The sequence below is a fragment of the Hirundo rustica genome, chromosome 3, assembly GCF_015227805.2.
Source record: "Hirundo rustica isolate bHirRus1 chromosome 3, bHirRus1.pri.v3, whole genome shotgun sequence".
Lineage (NCBI taxonomy): Eukaryota > Metazoa > Chordata > Aves > Passeriformes > Hirundinidae > Hirundo > Hirundo rustica.
Genome location: NC_053452.1, coordinates 27,954,276 through 27,972,231, shown reverse-complemented (window position 1 = coordinate 27,972,231; position 17,956 = coordinate 27,954,276). Strand labels below are relative to the sequence as shown.

The 17,956-nt window shown below is 37.1% G+C and overlaps 1 protein-coding gene across 8 annotated transcripts in view; it reads left to right on the top strand.

Moving 5' to 3' along the window:
• The window catches only part of SRBD1 (S1 RNA binding domain 1), a 142,019-nt gene that overhangs the window by 43,562 nt on the left and 80,501 nt on the right, over window positions 1-17,956 (top strand). For all 8 annotated transcript variants that reach the window (XM_040060212.1, XM_040060215.1, XM_040060218.1 and 5 more), the window contains 2 exons: window positions 546-636; window positions 1,690-1,797. In XM_040060212.1, the coding sequence (XP_039916146.1) occupies window positions 546-636; window positions 1,690-1,797 (199 nt within the window). The remainder of the gene's footprint in view (window positions 1-545; window positions 637-1,689; window positions 1,798-17,956) is intronic.

Here is a 17,956-nt window from a genome sequence, read left to right as displayed (position 1 = left end):
AAAGGTGTGTTCTTTAGAAGGCAATAAAGGTGAGGTAAATGATTGAGTTTTCATTGCACCATTAGCTATCCGTACTAGCTAATACAGTTCTTTCCAAATGTGATAGATGGGATTATGACAAGAGGTAGCACTGGAATTCTAGAACTCCTGTACTGCAAGTCCTTAGTCTTTCTAATTTTCATCACTCTTTACTGGATTTGTAAATTGTACTACACTAGAACAATAAGTCTGTTTATAGTAAATTGCTCCTTTTCTCTGTAACATAACACATTATATTTGCTGAGGGGTTTAGATGCTCATTACTTGTTATGTGAACATGTCTGCAGGGAACTACAATATGTATTAACTTGTTTTTCTTTGCCAGCCAAAGCATTCGTGTCCTATGCCCACCATACATTTCTTCTAAATGGATACAAAAATCAAAGGGAAAGGTGCCTTATTGAGAAGCTTTCTTTGTGAATCATCAAATTGACTTCAGTAGTTCTGCAGGATATGGCCTTTGGATCTTTGTAGTTTTAATCAAATGGCTTTGCCTTTCATTCTAGGTCAGATACTCCATACTGATGTAGTTTATCTGCATGCTGGTCAAGGATTTCGTGAAGCTGAGAAGATAAAGAGGCTTCTGCTGCAGTACAAGTATGCTAAAGAAACTTCCATTTATTGCTCTGTCTTACCAAACAAGATTAAAATTTTCACTATATATATTGATTTTGAGTGCAATAAGAGTTCCACTGATTTAACTGGAGATTTATTTTCTTTAGTCTCTTTCAGAGCTTGCTTTTTGTTTGTGTTCATGCTTTTGCAGTACATATATGTTAGAAGCACATGAAATCAAGCTGTGACTATGAGTAAGGCTGCGTGCCTTACATACGTACATACGTATCCCCATGAAACTCTGTCAATCCATTTAATTTTAAGAATGGAAATTAGCATTCAGCTAAGGAAGTTTAGCCTTCCTCTTCCTCCCCCCCACAACCCCCAAATCACTCATCAGTCTTTCCTTGTTCCAAAAGCTGCATTAGGTTTTGGTTGAGTTTTGTCAAGCAAAGGAAATCCTGCAAAGGTAGATCTCCAGATGGAATTACAAACAGGAGCAGCATGGTTAAAATTGTGTCCAGCTATGTCTGTGGACAGACATCTGGTCTACTGACTCAGCTGCTGAATTGCCACAGCATACAGTCCAGTTTGTCTATAAGCATTAGATTGGCTTTAAACAAGGTGATTTGGAGACTGGCTGTGCTGTGGGCAGTCAGAGGGAATGACCTTGCAAGCTGTTGGAAACTATGATATTCCCATTAAGGAATTCAGATGCTGATTGCTTTGGCTTCTGCTCTTTTTCATGACTCATACCAGATGAGGGAAATACGAGGTGAAAGTGTTTGAAGACTATAAATAACATTCCATTTATTAATATGAAGTATCATTTTTTGATTTTCTCCTTATACTACCACTGTACAATCCCGTTACAAAGAAGTGAAAGTTTTTGACTCATTTCATGAACTGTCACATTGAAAACCTGTTAAACACAACATGATTCTTCTAGGAATGTTTTCTCATTACATCTGGGCCTTGTGTTATCTAAAATCAGATTTATTGGTCAATGTGGTGGATTGAATACTATGCATGAAAAGGTATAAGATAATATTTAAGAGTAATTGTTTGATTTTTTTTTTTTTAACCCACACAAAGCTGCAGCACTGTTGTGATTGGCAATGGGACGGCTTGCAGAGAAACTGAAGCTTACTTTGCTGACTTAATTATGAAGAAATATTTTGCACCACTGGATGTTGTTTACTGGTAAGATCCCTTTGCTGGGATATTATTCATTTGTTCAGCATATTTTAACTCAACAGGCAGTTTTAGATGTAATTTTTGAAGTATTTCTTTTTGCTGCCTTGTATTTGGGTCTGTATTTGAGTCAAGCTTGACCCATCATTCTAGCCAAAGAAAACTGGCTGTAGCCCTTTGAAGCATGACAGTAGTTATCCTGAGTCAGTAAGAGAGACTCACTGGAGCGTTTTATTTTTTCTTCCTGAGGTTCCCTCTGTTGCTATTATCATTGTAACAAAGTATTCGAGAATGGCAACGCTAACAGCTAAGGACCCCTTTGGCATTGTGTATTTATTTCTTCCTAAATGAGGTTTAACTGCACGTGATAAAGCTTCTGTTGTCTGACAGCAGTATGGAATGCTTGCCATCCTATGGGAATTAAATGATCTGGAAATAAATATTGTGTTAATACCAAGTGGAGAGTAGTGAAGATATTTACCCTTTTCAGACTTCAAATTTTATCCATTAGTTTGTTAAATTGGAACTAAAGTATTCTTCTGTTGGTTTGGATGGAAACTGTATTATATCACTTTCTTTTCTACTGTGCAGAACTGCAGAACTCCTCTCTTTTTTTAATTTCCACCTTTATTTTTTTCTAGAACATTTTTTGTGATTTACTTTGGATTATCTTTTGTGCTGACATTTAACAGCAGTATTTTCATTGTCTTAAACAGAAATAAGTTTTCAATATTTTTAAGAAGGTTACAACCTTTTGCTGTTCAGGCTACATTTAAATACATTTTAAGGTGCCTTTTTTTCATAAATTAGGAAGTGGCCTTACAGATATGTTTAAAATGTGTTATTTCTACTAACTTGTGATGTGATTTCACTTGTTCTTTGTTTCTAAGATTCCCAAGTAAATTCGTGCAAGATTCCATTCTTAAATCACTCTTTTATTCCAGGAAATGTAGTAAAGGTTTTGTAATTGTAATTGTTTGCAAAGGGAAGAGACTATTCTACCTTCTGAAAAATCAGGCATCCTCTTTACTGAATCCAGTGGAAAAACAGTGAAAGTTTTCGACTGTAGAGAGTGCAAAACACTTCATACTGTGTGGGTTTTGGCAAATGTTTAATTTCACTATTGTTCACTTAATATAGCTTAAAAATCCATTTTGTTGCTATAAGCACTTTGTTTGAAATAGTGGTTTCATTTATTTATTGATCATATACTGTTTTACACATAAAAATTTATTTATGTGATACCGATTGTTTACCTCTTCTGATTTAATATTTTCTCCCTGCTAATAGTTAAAGATGACAACATTTTCAAAGTAATACTTAAGTTACCAAGTTCTTGCAACTGATAAAAGCTCTTGTGTAATTAGGAATTAGTATAAATGCTGTAAGGCAGAGGTTGGGTTAACGAGTTTGTTGCTTTCTCTAGTCATGACGAATAATTTTTTAACCTTTCACTTTCTCCAAAACTTCTGATATTTGTAGCAAAAATCTAAAACTGCAGATGTTTAACTTGCCATGTTATATCCTGAAAATTAACGTGATGAAAAATATTTTTATTTATAAATGTATATTGCTAATGGTTTTCTTGTGTTGTGCTTATACGGCAAAGAGCTAATCCGTATTTCAGAATTTGTGTGCAGAGCCATGAGGTACTGCACGTTAAAGCAAAGTGATTTTTTTTTTTTTAATAGTTCATGCTATAGGTGACATCTTGGGCTCTTGAACTTTGTGTGCTGCTGTCTGTGTGTGCATTTATGTGTGTGAGTTTACGGACAGGCTCCATATGCAGTACTTGCGTCTCTTCACATCTTGTCGGTCTGTACTGAGTTTTTTCGTAATGATCAGGGTTCCCATATATCTGTTTCTGATAAACTAGTTTTGGGTACATCTCACTGCTTTATCCAGTATTGGGGTTTCCAAGCCATGCTGCTGAATCCAGCAAGGTAGCTAGTTTTTCCTTTCTAGGTCCAGAAAGCATTCATCTCCTTGGTATTTCTTAGTAACAGAAAGGAAAGATGACTCCAGCCATCCAACTCCCACTTCTGATAATCCAGTGAAAGGCCTGGAATTCGTCAGTCTGAGTTAAATGTGATACTTGCTAAATGAGGAGCAATTAGTACAGTGTTACTGTTTGAGGAATAGGTGACAGTGGGTGTACATTGGGATAACTGCTATACCTTTTGAGGGAACTGTGAAAGGTGACTCGGAAGAATATGCTCTGCTGATCCTCTTCTTTTTAAATAGTAAAGTCCTCCAGAGTATGTGCTGTCCAATCACCAATTTGCTTCCGTGTTCAAATTCTTCCCTAGATTAGGTTGTTTTCTCATGACAGGCTTTTTTTAAAAGTATGCGGACTTTATTTATACATAGGCTGAATACAGATCTCTCATCAGTTCTGTGGAAACCTGTGTATGCTTTTGGATGAAGTGATCTTTATGAATTCTTTTTCAGTTAAAATCTGTAAGAAATATAGATTATAAGAAATAATTTCAGCCATTGTTGGAACAGTTCATTCTGAAAGAAAGCCTGCTTCAGCAGGTTGCAGTAGTAAATAATGGATTTGCTAATCAATATAATGTTTGAAGTGTGGAGAAAACAAAGCAACAGAGAACCCCAAAGAAGACAGTCTAAACCCCCTGGAACAAAAAACCCCATCCAGTACTTGAACTGTAACAGAATGAGTCAGTTGCATCTTATGTGATACCATTTCCCAAGCCTTCAGCTTCTCACATGGATGCACTGAGCTGCATCAAGGTGGAAGTCCTTGCCCAGAAAAACAGAGCTCAGCTCATTGCAAATGCATTGTGTGCAAGTTTTAGAGAATTAATAATTGTATCTGCATTGATTTTTTTTTTTTTTTTTTTTTCCTTAAAGGAGTCCAAATATAAAGGGGCTTAGCAAAAGAGGTTGCATTTTTTTTATAGGGCTTTAAATGCAAAGCACTCAACATAAGCTGTTGCTCAGAAAGGTGGATAATGGGGAGGTGCTGCAGACTTCAGCTTCCTTGGGAAGTATTAGCAGTGGAGAATGGGGTCGGGAATGATTATAAAAAGAGAAAAATGTGTTCATACTTTAATGTCCAGTTCATCATCTAGAGCTTGGAGTCATGCATTCTCAGGGAAATGAGACAATAATAGAATATGTATTTTCAGAAAGCTGTGAGCAGTTGGTGCACACACAAATATTGGAGGCTAAAGATAATATATGACAATGAAGTGATTAAAATAAAAAATACCTGGCAATGGTAAATATAAACTGCGTGGAGTTTTACTGAAATTTCCCAAAGAGAAGACAAATCAATGAAGACAGTAGTAGGAAATGAGGGATATGGCATGATTTTTCATGTGGCTTTAAAACCTGTCTGGACTCAGCTTGACAGTTTTTGATTTAAAGCAAATATTTTTCACTATTTTTGTAACTAACATGCTTTCAGATATCTACATCCAACCTAAATAACTGCAGGACTTTCTTTTTTTTTTTTTTTTTTTTTTATTATGGAGTTTCCCTTTTAGAGCTGTGTTTATTGACTTAGATTAGGATTGGACTAGAGCCAGGGACAGTCATATCTAGTCTTTGGGTTTTTTGTTACAAATAAGTTTTTGTTACAGGGTTCAATAAATATTCTTGATTATTTATGTTAGTTCTATTGTGAGTTCTTGCCAAAGATACATTGTATTATAACCAAAACAGATGTTCTAGTTTAGACAAGTGTATTTGTTTTAACGGGACCAGAAATGTAAATGAAACAACATTGTGTTCAGTATTAACATGGCAGATGATGAACTTTTAGGATTTCACTGGCCTTTTTGGATTAAATTAACATCTTGAAAAAATATTTCAGGAATCTGTTTTTCTTTGATTGCTGTCAGTTTGAGGCATCTTGGAAATGAAAGCTATCTGAATGACAGGTGAACTATGCTGAGGCAGGACAAAACAACCATCTCTATCTTTGTATTTGGCAAAATCAAATCACAATTTCTCTTTCAGCCTCAATGGTTTTGTTGTCACAATTCTTACTGGTGTGACTCTTCTTATGTGCTTGCTGCCTTAATGCTCACTCAGAATAAAGTATTTCAGCTTGTATTGAAAGCAAAGTTTGATAAGTGTCAGGAATTGTTAATTGTTTTCAACATGCAGCATAGAATGCAGACAGTCAAGTGTATTTTTTGTTGTTGTTTAGATGGGTTAGTGCTTAATTTCTGTCTACTTGGTTTTTTACTTCATGCGAAATCCTTTTCTGCCACTTACAGAAAAACCTTTTCTTACTCTCAAGACCTTATAAGCAATGTAATTAATAATTTACTGCTGTTTAAGTTCAAACACTTCTGTACTGTGACAAATAGGGAAAAGTCTGTAATGTCTTGTAAAGTTCTCATTGGGTTTTTCTTTAATGTTTAAATTGTCTGCTTTAGAATACTTAGAAATGTTCTGCTAAGGTAGAATAGGTCTGTAATACCTTTTGAAGTTGGACCTTGGTGGCAAGAAATTGATTTAGACGTGTTTGTTCTATGGGATTTTAGGTCCTCTTGTATTTTATAGGTGTCTGCACATGCTTTAAATATCCTTTTCAATTTAAATGTGTGTTTTATGTTGTTGAATATCTACATTATGCTCTCTCAGCTTTAACAAATGCCACTTTCAAGTTCCATGCCTCTACATTTCTAATGTTACACTAGCTTAATTCCCATTACTTTTCTGCTTCATAGCACTCGCAGTTTGAAAGGGACCTAACATTCGGGTTCACATTATGATAATTAAGTTTCAAAGCAGTGTGGGGGGATTAAGATGTCTGAAGTCTAGTTGCCGAATAAAGTTCAGAACTACTTGTAAAACTTGTTTGAGTGGTTAACAGAAGTGGTTTTATTTATTCAGTGCTCATGCAGCATTAATCCGTATTTCATCAGGTACCCACAGTGCTGTAACTCTAGATATGACCTTGGGACTTAATTTACCCCATCTCAGTTTTCCTTATTAATGTGCCATGAAAGAGGTACATGAAAGATAGCCAACTTCAAAGCACCTTTTCAAATAAAGTGGTTGATATGAATCCTCTGGTATTTAACACTGTCTGTCAAATGTTTCAGCTGGTTTGCATCCTTTTACAAGCTATTGCTTGCTGCATTAATGCAGTTGTTTCAAGTCTCTTGAGAGTATGAAGGGGGTAGGGATATGGGAAACTTTATTCCTATTTCTTTTTGATTGTGTTTCCTTTAAGCTGTTATTTTTGTCTGTTAAGCTATATAACTCTCATGATGACACATTTATGTACGCACACCTACACACCTTAGGTCATTAGTTGTCTGATCCAGAAGGTGGAAAGTAGTTTGGAAAGTTTTGGCTAAAGGAATACGTATTCAGCAGAAACAATGCACGCATCTGAAATGTGCACTGAAGAACCTTTGTTCTGCTTTCGTCTCTTTCAAGCTCTAGTGGAGTCATAAGAAATCCTAAACAATGGAGAACTACTTTGAGGAACAAACAGGTTTAAAATGTGTGTGAAGAAGACATAGTCAATGAAAACGTTTTAAATTATGTGATTAGCAATTTCTAGTCAAACTGTCTTTTGTCCCTTACATAAAAGTTATGTTCTGTTGTGATTATTTACCACAGCTGAATGATCATGCATACTTGAAATGAGAAACCATTTTGCCTGTACTTATATTTAGAGGAGACAGTTCAGTAAGTTGGAACCTCACTCTGCATAGAGATGTCTTCCTCCTGCTACCCTTGGTTGTTCATAACTTGGGTAGCAATTTATCTCTTGCTCGGTATAATGTGGACTGGAGCAAGTGTCTGCATTTAAAATAGGATCCAGTGCTTGTTCCTGGATAGACTGGTATTTGTTGAGCTGGACCCATACTATATTCAAAATGAGAAATACAGAGGTCATCTTTGCCTTTGAAGCAAGGATTCACCTCTGCTCTGGCTTCAGCCACCCACACCATCTCTAGCTGTGCTTTTCTGAGGGGAGGGGAAGAAACGGGTAAGCATTGAAGTTGTGGTCAGGCAGGTGAAACCAGATAGTAGCTTCTGGCTTGCATAGCATGAATTTGAAACTTTTTAAAGCAAACTGTATAAATTATACACTTGACAATTATGAAGCTCTTTGATATTTCAGAGAAATAATACATAGTTTTCAGGATGAGAAAAGGACTAATTGGAAGTATTTCAATGTAGTTAAAGAGATTAATTCCTTAATTCCTTTAAGTTCAGACAAAGAATAAGTTGCATATGGAATCTAGATTTCAGCAATGTGAAGGCAGGGGGTCAGGAAGCAAATGCTACTAGTGAAAGAAATCTAAATCTTAAGGAAAAAGTCCATTTTTCCAGAACACTGGGACATGTCATTTGACTTACATCCAAGGGAATCTGTGGTAAAACAGTCGGTGGGAGAGAGAGGAAAGTTTTGTGCAGCTTCCCTTCTGTGTTTTCTCTGAGAGTTTTTGAAAGTTGTGCATTCTCAATATCTAAATTTAAGGGATACTAAACAAATAGAAGAAAGGGAAGATTTTAGGATGGAAAGCCATTAAATGTGTGATGTGTCTAAGGACAGTAATGCATTCTCTTCAGTTAGAAATGTTTTGATCCAAATACACTTTTGCAAATCAGATAATTGAACATGGTAAGTTCTTTCTCTCCTTTGTTTTTTCACAGAGAAGCCATTTATATTTAGGATTGCAAAATGAATTCTCTGTTTTGAATTTTATGTGCCCCACTGAGCAGTAATTTGAACACAGGTGGTTTTCTTGTAGATCTTTGTTATTTTCAGATTAATGAAATATCTTAATCAGCTAGAATTAATCTAGTACTGCAGTGCAACAGAAGTCAGGTGAAGAGGAAAAACCCTCAAAAAATATTTGCAAACACAAAACAAGAAGTTGTTGGAAAGGTAAAATGTTACTGAGAAACACCAGAGAAAGAAGATGCAGTGAGCAAGATTGACCATTTTGGCACAGAGTGTGCCCATCAGGTCCCCTGAGGGCAGTTTTGGGAAGTGTATTGCATGCAGTATGTTTGTAGAGCAAGACTGGGAGTTTTCCTAAAACTCAATTACGACAAAATCAGATTTAGTCTTAATTGAAATGTAAAGCACAGGACTAGCAAAACTATATTGTGAGTAGGAGATTATATCTTTATGTTGTGTTTGATTTCATTAGTAGAAGTCTTTAAAACTGTTATCACTTCACATTGTGTTCTGGTCAGTGTTTACAATACAACCTCTTTTCTTAAGGGCTTTCTGTGATAACAGATTCCTCTGGCCTAAAGTCTCTCATTCAAGGCTATTTCCAAAGCCCATAAATAAAAAAGGTTTCAATAAATTTAAGGAAGATGACTACATCTGAAATTTCCTAGATTGTTGCAGTCAAACAAAGGAGGGCAACAAAGATGGTGAAGGGCCTTGAGGAGAAGCCATATGAGGAACAGCTGAAGTCACTTGGTCTGTTCAGCCTGGAGGAGACTGAGGGGAGACCCTATTGCACCTACAACTTCCTCATGAGGAGAAGGGGAGGGGCTGGCACTGATGTCTTCACTCTCATGACCAGTGACAGGACTTGAGGAAATGGCCTGAAGCTGAGTTGGGTTGGGTTTAGGTTGGGTATTAGGAAAAGGTTCTTCACCCAGAGGGTGTTTGGGCACTGCAACAGGCTCCTCGGGGAATGGTCACAGCACCAAGCCTGACAGAGTTCAAGACATGTTTGGACAGTACTCTCAAGCACATGGTGTGACTCTTGGGGATGGTTTTGTGCAGAGCTGGAAGTAGGACTTGATGATTCTTGAAGGTCCCTGTCAACTCAGGTTATTCTGTGTAAGAAAACTAGTAAATTTCTGTGTCTGCTATTTCTGAGGAGGCAAGTTGTGTAACGGGACAAAATAAAGCTTTTATTTCAGACTAAAGTTGATTATTATTTAATGTGGTTACAACTTTTGATGTTTTTCTGTGCTTTTTGGTCAACACTGCAAGGTTCTTACCAGTTTAATATCATAGAGAGGGTGCTTATTTAGCAGAATGAACATAACACAAGACGATAGTATAAAATGCCCACTTCTTCCATAATTGCTGTGTTTATTTCGTTCAACATACTTTTTTTCTCTCAAGAGTTACCAAACCAAGAGTTACCGTGTTTGCAGTATGAGTAGACATACCAAAGGATGGAACTTGAAAATCACTGTGAAGGGCTGTATGCAGGTATCAGCACTGTGTGCCATCTTGTACTTCTTGGCAGGAGAAGGCAAGGAGCCTTTTGTTAAGTGGTGTCTCAGTGGTTGCCAGGGTCAAGGGATGGCTGAAGCAATGCAAGAAGCTTGAGGAAGTGGTGTAGAAAGAATGGGTGCAGTCAGGGAATAAGGGGCCTGGCACTTTGAAGGTGCTTCCCCTAGACAGACACACTGAAGTACAGCCTGTGGGAACTTTGTACACTGTGACCTCATTTGAGCTGTGTGTTCCTTGCCTGTTCAGTGCAGCAGGTTATGTCAAGAGAAATTTCCCACTCCTGTTCCTTGATAATTTGTGTGCATGAATGGGTGGTGTTCAGTCCAGGCTTACAATTGAGGTTTGGACTTTAGCTGAAAAATGTGACCTAATGACATAATATTGCTTCTCAGACTGATCCTTGGGGAAGACTCCTAACATCTGGACATAGGAGGTTTTTTTCCAGTACTATGTTTATTAATTTCTTTCTAAGCTGGAGTGAGCTAAATACCCTTATTTCATCTATCTTCAGAGTGTGTTTGAAAATGCTGTCTGTTCATCAAAAAGCTTAGCAGGTTAAGATTTGATCCGTTAGTGTGAGGTAGCACATGAAGAAAACGAGTGAAGCTTTAATAATCCAAGCCTTAATTGTTCCAAACTTGGTATTGATACTGATTTCAAACAATCCAGAAAAGCCTAGTCTTTCAGGTAAGCTGCTGCAGCAGCTTTTTAAGAGGTTCCAAAATGAGCTTGTGCGGTTCTGTAGTTTCAGGTGGCTTTTTCTTTTTTTTCTTTGAAGTAACGTGTGTGGTTAATCTCAGTTTGTTGTAGTGGAAATGGAATGTAGTCGTATTTGGATATTACCTGATAGATGAGATTGAAAGTGACTGAGCTGAATAATGATTGTTCTTTGATGTATTTTTGATTTGCAGATCATTGAAATTTACTGATGGCAGTGTAAAAAAATTACTCCGGAGACTGTAAGACTACTTGCAGTGGGCTGTGCTCTTCCATGATCTATTTTAAACATCTTGGAAGTAGCCTGTGAACCACAGGTTGAAAACCATTGGGTTTGGACCTGAAAATAACAGAAAGTACAATTTATTTTAAATAGCAAATAGAATGGAAATCTATTTTAAATAGATTAAATCCTCCTTCTCATTTGAATTTGCAGAACCTCAGTTATGGGAATTTAATTATGGAAAATTGGAGTGACATTCTTGTTACCCATATGTGCATTTTTAGCTGTTGGTCTTCACCCATTGCTTAGATGAAGTAGAATTGCCCCACACTAGTATGGTATTGTTGTGCTAACAACAAAATCTTTGATACTGGAATTGAACACAAATTAAAATCATTAAAATGTTAATTTATGTTTTGTGCCAATATGGCCTTTCTAAAATAAATGATGCTTGTGGCATTTGGGTTATTACTCTATTATCCTTCTTATAAATAAGAGACATCGGAAACACTGATTTTTGTGTTTTAAGTGACTGTGTCATAAAATAGCTATTGTAATTGGCAGTAGGTACATTTTTACTAGTAAAGATTGAGAAACTGCATTAAGCCTCCTTACTATGTAAAGAAGTGCCAACAGGAGTTATTTGTGAAATCCTGTCAGGAACTGATTTAAATGGAAGCATGCAAATATAATGTGATTAATAGTGCAAGCATCAAGATTAAAATTATATAAATACAAGATGATTTGTAATGTACTAAGACTGAGCGTTATTGTGCAGTCAGAGCTGGTTGTATATTTGGATAGTGTTTTGTCTTCAAGTAGACATTCTGTAAGAACCTAATGGAGAAGTAAGCAAATTTCCATTTATGTAAGTTTGCCAGTAATATGTTTTTACTTAAACTGTGATTCTGCCTAACTTCATACCTATTCATTTGCTGTTCTGCATTTCAGCTCTTACTGTCATCATTTATTGTTGTGATATATGGATTTACTTACTTATTTAAACTTACTGTGCTATTATCTTTGCTGCTGATAGCAGAAACTTAGAATAGGCACTTAGGTTACATTCAGCTGCCAAACATGAGATACCTTAATTTCAATGTCCTCTGACTGTCGAGAGAGGTACCTTGGGGATGAAATATTTTATCCTAAGTCATAAATGATCTCATTAGTGGGGAAAAGCTTCTTTATTCTTTGAAGTATCAATACTGTTGAGATCTGGTAAAAATGAAAGTTTGTGGGCAGATCCTAAGTTTAGGTAGAAATCTTCTCCAAAAATATTTTAAGGGTTTTTTTTAGTAGCAAACCTCAGGAAATTGCCTCTTGGACTATTGCTAACAAGTTCCCCCAGTACTAGGAGAGCAACTGGTACAATGTTTGATTTAAACCCCAAAAAGACAAAATGTCGTGGATTTTGAAAATTGAACATTTGTGACCTCTAGGTGTCTGATAGCCCAAGAATCTTCCAGGACTGGAAAGTAAACGCAATGTGTCTGCCAGTAAAGCAAGAGCTCTTTCCCTCTTCAATTACCTGAAATTGCAGTTTCTCTTCCTGATTTCCGGCTATCGGCTCTTAGAGGCTGTTGGCAGTGCAGGAGTGAATGCTGCCCATGTTGCACTTTCCCTTGGAGAAATTTTGTGTAATGCTGAAACTGGGGGTTATGCTTGCCTGGACTCACTTACTTTTCTTATCAACAAAGTGCATGGCAGTCTTAAGAGCTCCATGAATGACATTGTAAGAAGCCACAGCAATAGGGGATACTTCAGCACACTTCTGCTTTTTTTCAGAGCGTGAGAGGCAGAGAATATAGACATGCTGTGTGTCTCAAAGGGACTTTGAGTAGGTTATTTCAGCTTGAAAAGGGATTAGACTTAGATGACTGCAGTGTCATGTGGTTGAAACTGAAGGTGCCTATTGAGGATAATTCCTTTCTATAACTGAATCCCAGCAGTTTTGTCAATGATGAGTAAGCGGAGAGAGGGATGAATGATCTGTTTGTCATGGTGAGTGATATGGAGGCAAGAAAGTGCTCCTGAAAGGAGACATCAAAATGCACAAGCTGCGTGAAGCAGCATCTTCAGTACCTGCCCTCCTGCTGCAACAATGAGCGAGTGCAGGGGAGAGGGCAGAGAGGAGAGAGTGATGTTGGCTTTCTTCTTCCTTTTCAGTTTTGGGGGCAGATTGATATTGCTTGGGTGACTCTGTGCACTGTTGTAAATGTAATCACATCCATCTAGCAGTTCCTGCATGTTTAGATATTTTCCTTTCCTTACAACGCCTAATGCTCCTGAAAGAAAATTTGTTGCCCACATGGAAATAGCATTTTTGCTTTAATCCTATTTGCAATTGCAACTACTATCAGTTTCTAATTAAATCAGATTTTTTGGTGGCAGCAAATACTATTCAAACAGCTCTGCTGTCTGTGGATGTTTCTAAATAAAAAGCCTGGAGGTGCGGGTGATGATGTCTGTCTATAAGCAGTTATAGTTATTGCTTATAATAAATTGGCTTTTCACATAAAACTTCTCTCTCAAACCTAATTAACTTTTATGTTTTCTAAGACTCCTTTGGCAGCCAAGGCAACATGCCTACTGCCTGTTCTGTTCTTTTATTGGGTTGAACTAGAGCTAACATTTAGATAGAATACATTTTGACATTTGAATCTGATGTAAATGTTTCAGGGAAACATGCATCCTCAATGGATGATTCTCTTGTCACCGTTATGATGTTGCACTGTAAATACACTTTGTAAGTGGGCTTCCAGTAAAATCAGTGATATATTTATTGCTTGTTCCTGGTCTATTTTTCCTCATAGTATGAAATCACAGGTCCAAGTTATTTTCTAGAAGTTTGTCATTTTTAAGTAAATCAAACTGGATATTCCTGTGTTAGTTCTCAGTGGTTCACTCTCTGAAAAAGGAAATGTTAACTCTAATTTTCTGCTGTAAGGAAAAATAGAAAGAGACATTGTCTATTTGAATGTTTTAAAATGAAATAATTTTGATATCATGATATAGTATCTTTTTAATATATCCTGTTTTCTTAGCTAACAAGAACAGTAAAAAGACTTTTAAAGGAATGTTTGACTCCTTTTAGAGGAATGCTTAAGGCTCTCCTGTTGACTGTTCCTCTTGTTTAACCCCTGCTCCTGTAGGGAAATGGCTCTGCCGTCATCTCGCTGGCTTGTCCCTGAGCGTCCACAGGCACTTAGCGCTGCCTTGGTTGCAGCTTTCTCCTTGGGGGAGCTGGTTGATGATCTCATGGCTTTTCTGCAGAAGACCACTCACTGGAAAGTCTGAGCTCATTATCAGCGGATCGAGTTCGAGGAAATTATTTTTCCTCTTACTGGCTTCTCTTTGGTAAAGCAGTTACAGTAGATTGTAGGTTACTGGACTTCTTACACTAACAGGAATAATGTTTTCTGATTGAGACAAGATTTTAAGCCTGGGGTTGTTCTGGTGTTATGTGAGAAGAAAAAAATGGTGGCACCTAATTCAAAGCAGATTCTATTCAGTTTTATGGTCTGTAGGAAATTTCTTCCAGGTTTTTATAAAGTAAAGATACAGATGAAATGCTGATTTGTGTCAATATATTTTATTTAGTATGCGATGCATAAAATGCAAAATTGATTATTTTTGGTTCAACTGTAACCATTAGCATTATGATGCAAAGCTAGCTTGTGGTTCATATTAGGTTGTGGTAAAATAAAATTTATAATTAGTACAGTGGACTTGGAGCGAGATGCTTTCTTTATGTAAATTGTGTTTGGGTCATCTGAAATACCAGTTCTAGCACTCAATACAGGTTGAAGTCTTAGTGATTACAACAGGTCTCATCGGATTTTTAATGGAGTATGTATAGTTTGAGTTCATGTCTATTTCTTGTTTATAAAGTATTTGTAGTTAAGTTTCCATTGGATTTAACGACAGAGTACAAGTTTGGGGTTTCTTCTTTAGCATGCCACACTTAATATAATTAGATTGCATAAATCACATATTGCATGTGATGATGGTGATCTTGTGAGCCTTTATGAACTTCAGAGGAAGTCAAGACTTGGAGCTTGTGAAATGTGTTTGTTCTAGTTCTCAGGGTTTGATGAAACTCACATCCAGGATCTGCCAGTTTGAGGTATTGGTAATTTTAAAGCATTATTTGTACTTTTTAAAAGAAAATACTTCAAAATCTTGACAGAATTCCGAACATATCCATCTGTGGCTTTTTTTATAAAATAATTTCAAATATATAGTTTAGAAATAATTACATTACATTTTAGCATAAGGATAGTGGCAATTTTACCCTTAATACTAAAATCTCCACCAACAATTCCTTAATATAATATGGATCTGAATTTAGCTGTTTTTGTTTGTGGTTAGGCTGGGAAGCCTATCCTTCCTTGTAGGGGCAAAGGGGAATATTTAACGTTGTTTGCCTTGTTCTTTTGGTGGAGGAGGAGCCCGTTACCCCATCTCTCGTGGGTGTAGGAAATGCTGTCAGCCTCATGCCCAGCTGTCCAAGCCCCAGGCTGGCCCATGCAGGTCTGGGCTGTTGCACGTGGTGATGCTGGTGCACGATCACGAACCTCGCGCCGCTCTGGCTCGGGGCCGTGGGCGCGCTGACAGCAGCGGCGCTGCTGGCCTGGCTTCCAGGGCAGGCCGAGGACAAGGCTTGGCTCTGCCACCTCCTGCAGTAGCCAGCAGAGCTGAGCAGGCGCCCGGGGGCAGGAGATGCTCTGCCGTATTAAAGGGTGCTGCACATCCCACCCTGGCATATGTTCTCCATAACCCCCCGCGGGAGCTGTCGGCATCAGCCAGAGCCCTCCAGGCCCTGCGCCGCTGTGCTGCCGTGGAGTCTCTCTCAGATAACCTCTGCTTCTCATCAGGACAATTATTGTTCTAATATTGTGCTGTCTCTTCCATAGCCCTGTTCTCCAAATTATTGTTTTGTTCATTTTCTTTAAAGTAACAGCTGTTAATTACCAGCTGCAAGAATAGTCTTAACAGTTTAACATCACACGGTGGAAATTAAGTAGGCCTGCTCTGTTCCTGCTGGAATCAGCAGGGCACGCATTTCCGTTGATTTGATTTTCAGACAATTTCATGTTTTCTTTTTGCTTACAGCATTTGAGGAAGATGGGATTTTTTTAGTGAGTTCTCAGTGCAGTACTGTTTTTGAAACAGAGTTTTCACTCTTAAAATCTCCAGTTATTTATGCCCCACTGTGCCAGGGCAAGGACGTGCTTTTCTGAAGTGTATATATGGTGCTAAATTTTTAAACTGCCATTAAAAAAAAATCTTTGAATCTCAGCTTAATACTGTCAAAACATCAGGTCTTAGCTACAGAGGATTCAAATGTTCTTATTAATATGTAGTAAGTTTTAGAGTTTCTGTTTGTGGGAATATTTGAAACCTGACTGGACACAGCCCTGAGCAACTTAATTTGATTCTTTTGATTTGAGTGAGTGTTGGACCAATCAATCTCCAGAGGTGATTGTGACTGTGATTCAACCATTGTGATTCTGAGGTATTCAGCAGTTTCCAAAAGCTGAAAGAATCATTCCAAGACCCTCACTTTTCATCGGTGGCTTGTCTTGCAGGATCTAGTCATAAGAATAATGAGCAATCCAGAGAAGCAGATGTAGGATAGATGCCTATTGCCCACGTGGCAGGGTAGAAAAACGGAGCATGAACTTCCTGGTGCAAATTTTGGCATCTGTGAGAGAAAACGACATTGTTAGTTGAAAAGGATGGGTTACCCATTTTAGTTTTGTTTGTGCCTTTGTTTAAAGACATGTAAGTGAACCACAGCTTTTCAAATGTTTCTAAGAGACTTTCCCATTATAAAGTAAGGTGGAGATGAAAAAAGGGGTTATATGGTTAAAAAAATGTGTGTTTCAAGGTGTTCTTCTGCAAAATGTGTTGTTGGACTCATGAGTAATTAGATGTGTAAATGTGTTAATGCACCTTCACACTATTTTAAGGAATTTCGTTGCTAGAATTGTTGATTATTTGAGTGCTATGTGGCATATCTATGACTGGAGAATCATTTTGAAAATTGTGGTGTAAAAAGCAGGACATAAAACAAGCTGCATTTTTGTGATTTAGTAGGTATAAGTATCTCTTAAAAACTAGACAGACTGTGCTTATATATTTGGATAACTAATAAAACAGAAAAGACTATAGTTGGAATTTTCTTTTCGAGTCTAAAAGTAATTGGTTAGAAATGAAACATGAGTAATTTCTGTCCTGAAGATTTTTTTTTTAAGTGTTTGTAACTGAATGAAAAATGTCTTTTAAATGAAGTGGTCTTTCAGCATATGTTTATGCCAGTTCTAGTGATATTACTCGTAGAAAATCTCCTGTGTGGATCTGTCACAACCTAAGGGAACAAATTATTCCCCTTAAATGAAGGGGGAAAACAAATTTAGTGCTACCTAACTGGACTTCTATTTCACTAATTCCAGATACATATTTTCGTTAGGTTTTTCCCCCCTTTTGGTTACAATCTTATGAAAGGAGTTTATTGTCTGTAAAAACATGCAATTCATTAATCCATTTTAAGTTTGTGGGGATTTGGTCATTACTTTTATTTGTGTATTTTTTTTTTCCAGAGGTTGTTGATACATCTATTTGTTAAGCAAAATGAATGAGAGGGTGTCCACTGCTGTAAATTATTAAAGGATAAAATATAGTATACTTAATGTTTGGTTTACTTTCATTGGGAGATATTTTATTCAGATCTCTTACTGTAGATGCCTGGTAGTTGCATATGAGAGAAGAAAAATAATAATATTTAAAATTATGACAATGGGGAGACCAGAGAAGTCATGGATGATCCGTAGAGGCCTAAAAAGAGAAGAATGGGTAATTTAATAACAAGGCATTCAATCTACTTATGTTGCTCTACTGACATTTGAGTACATCTTCCTGTCTTTAAATCCGTCTGAGAAAAGTAACTGAGCTATTAAAAGTGCTTGTTAAGGTAAAGTAAGCTTCAACTGTTTTTTGGTTTTTTTTTT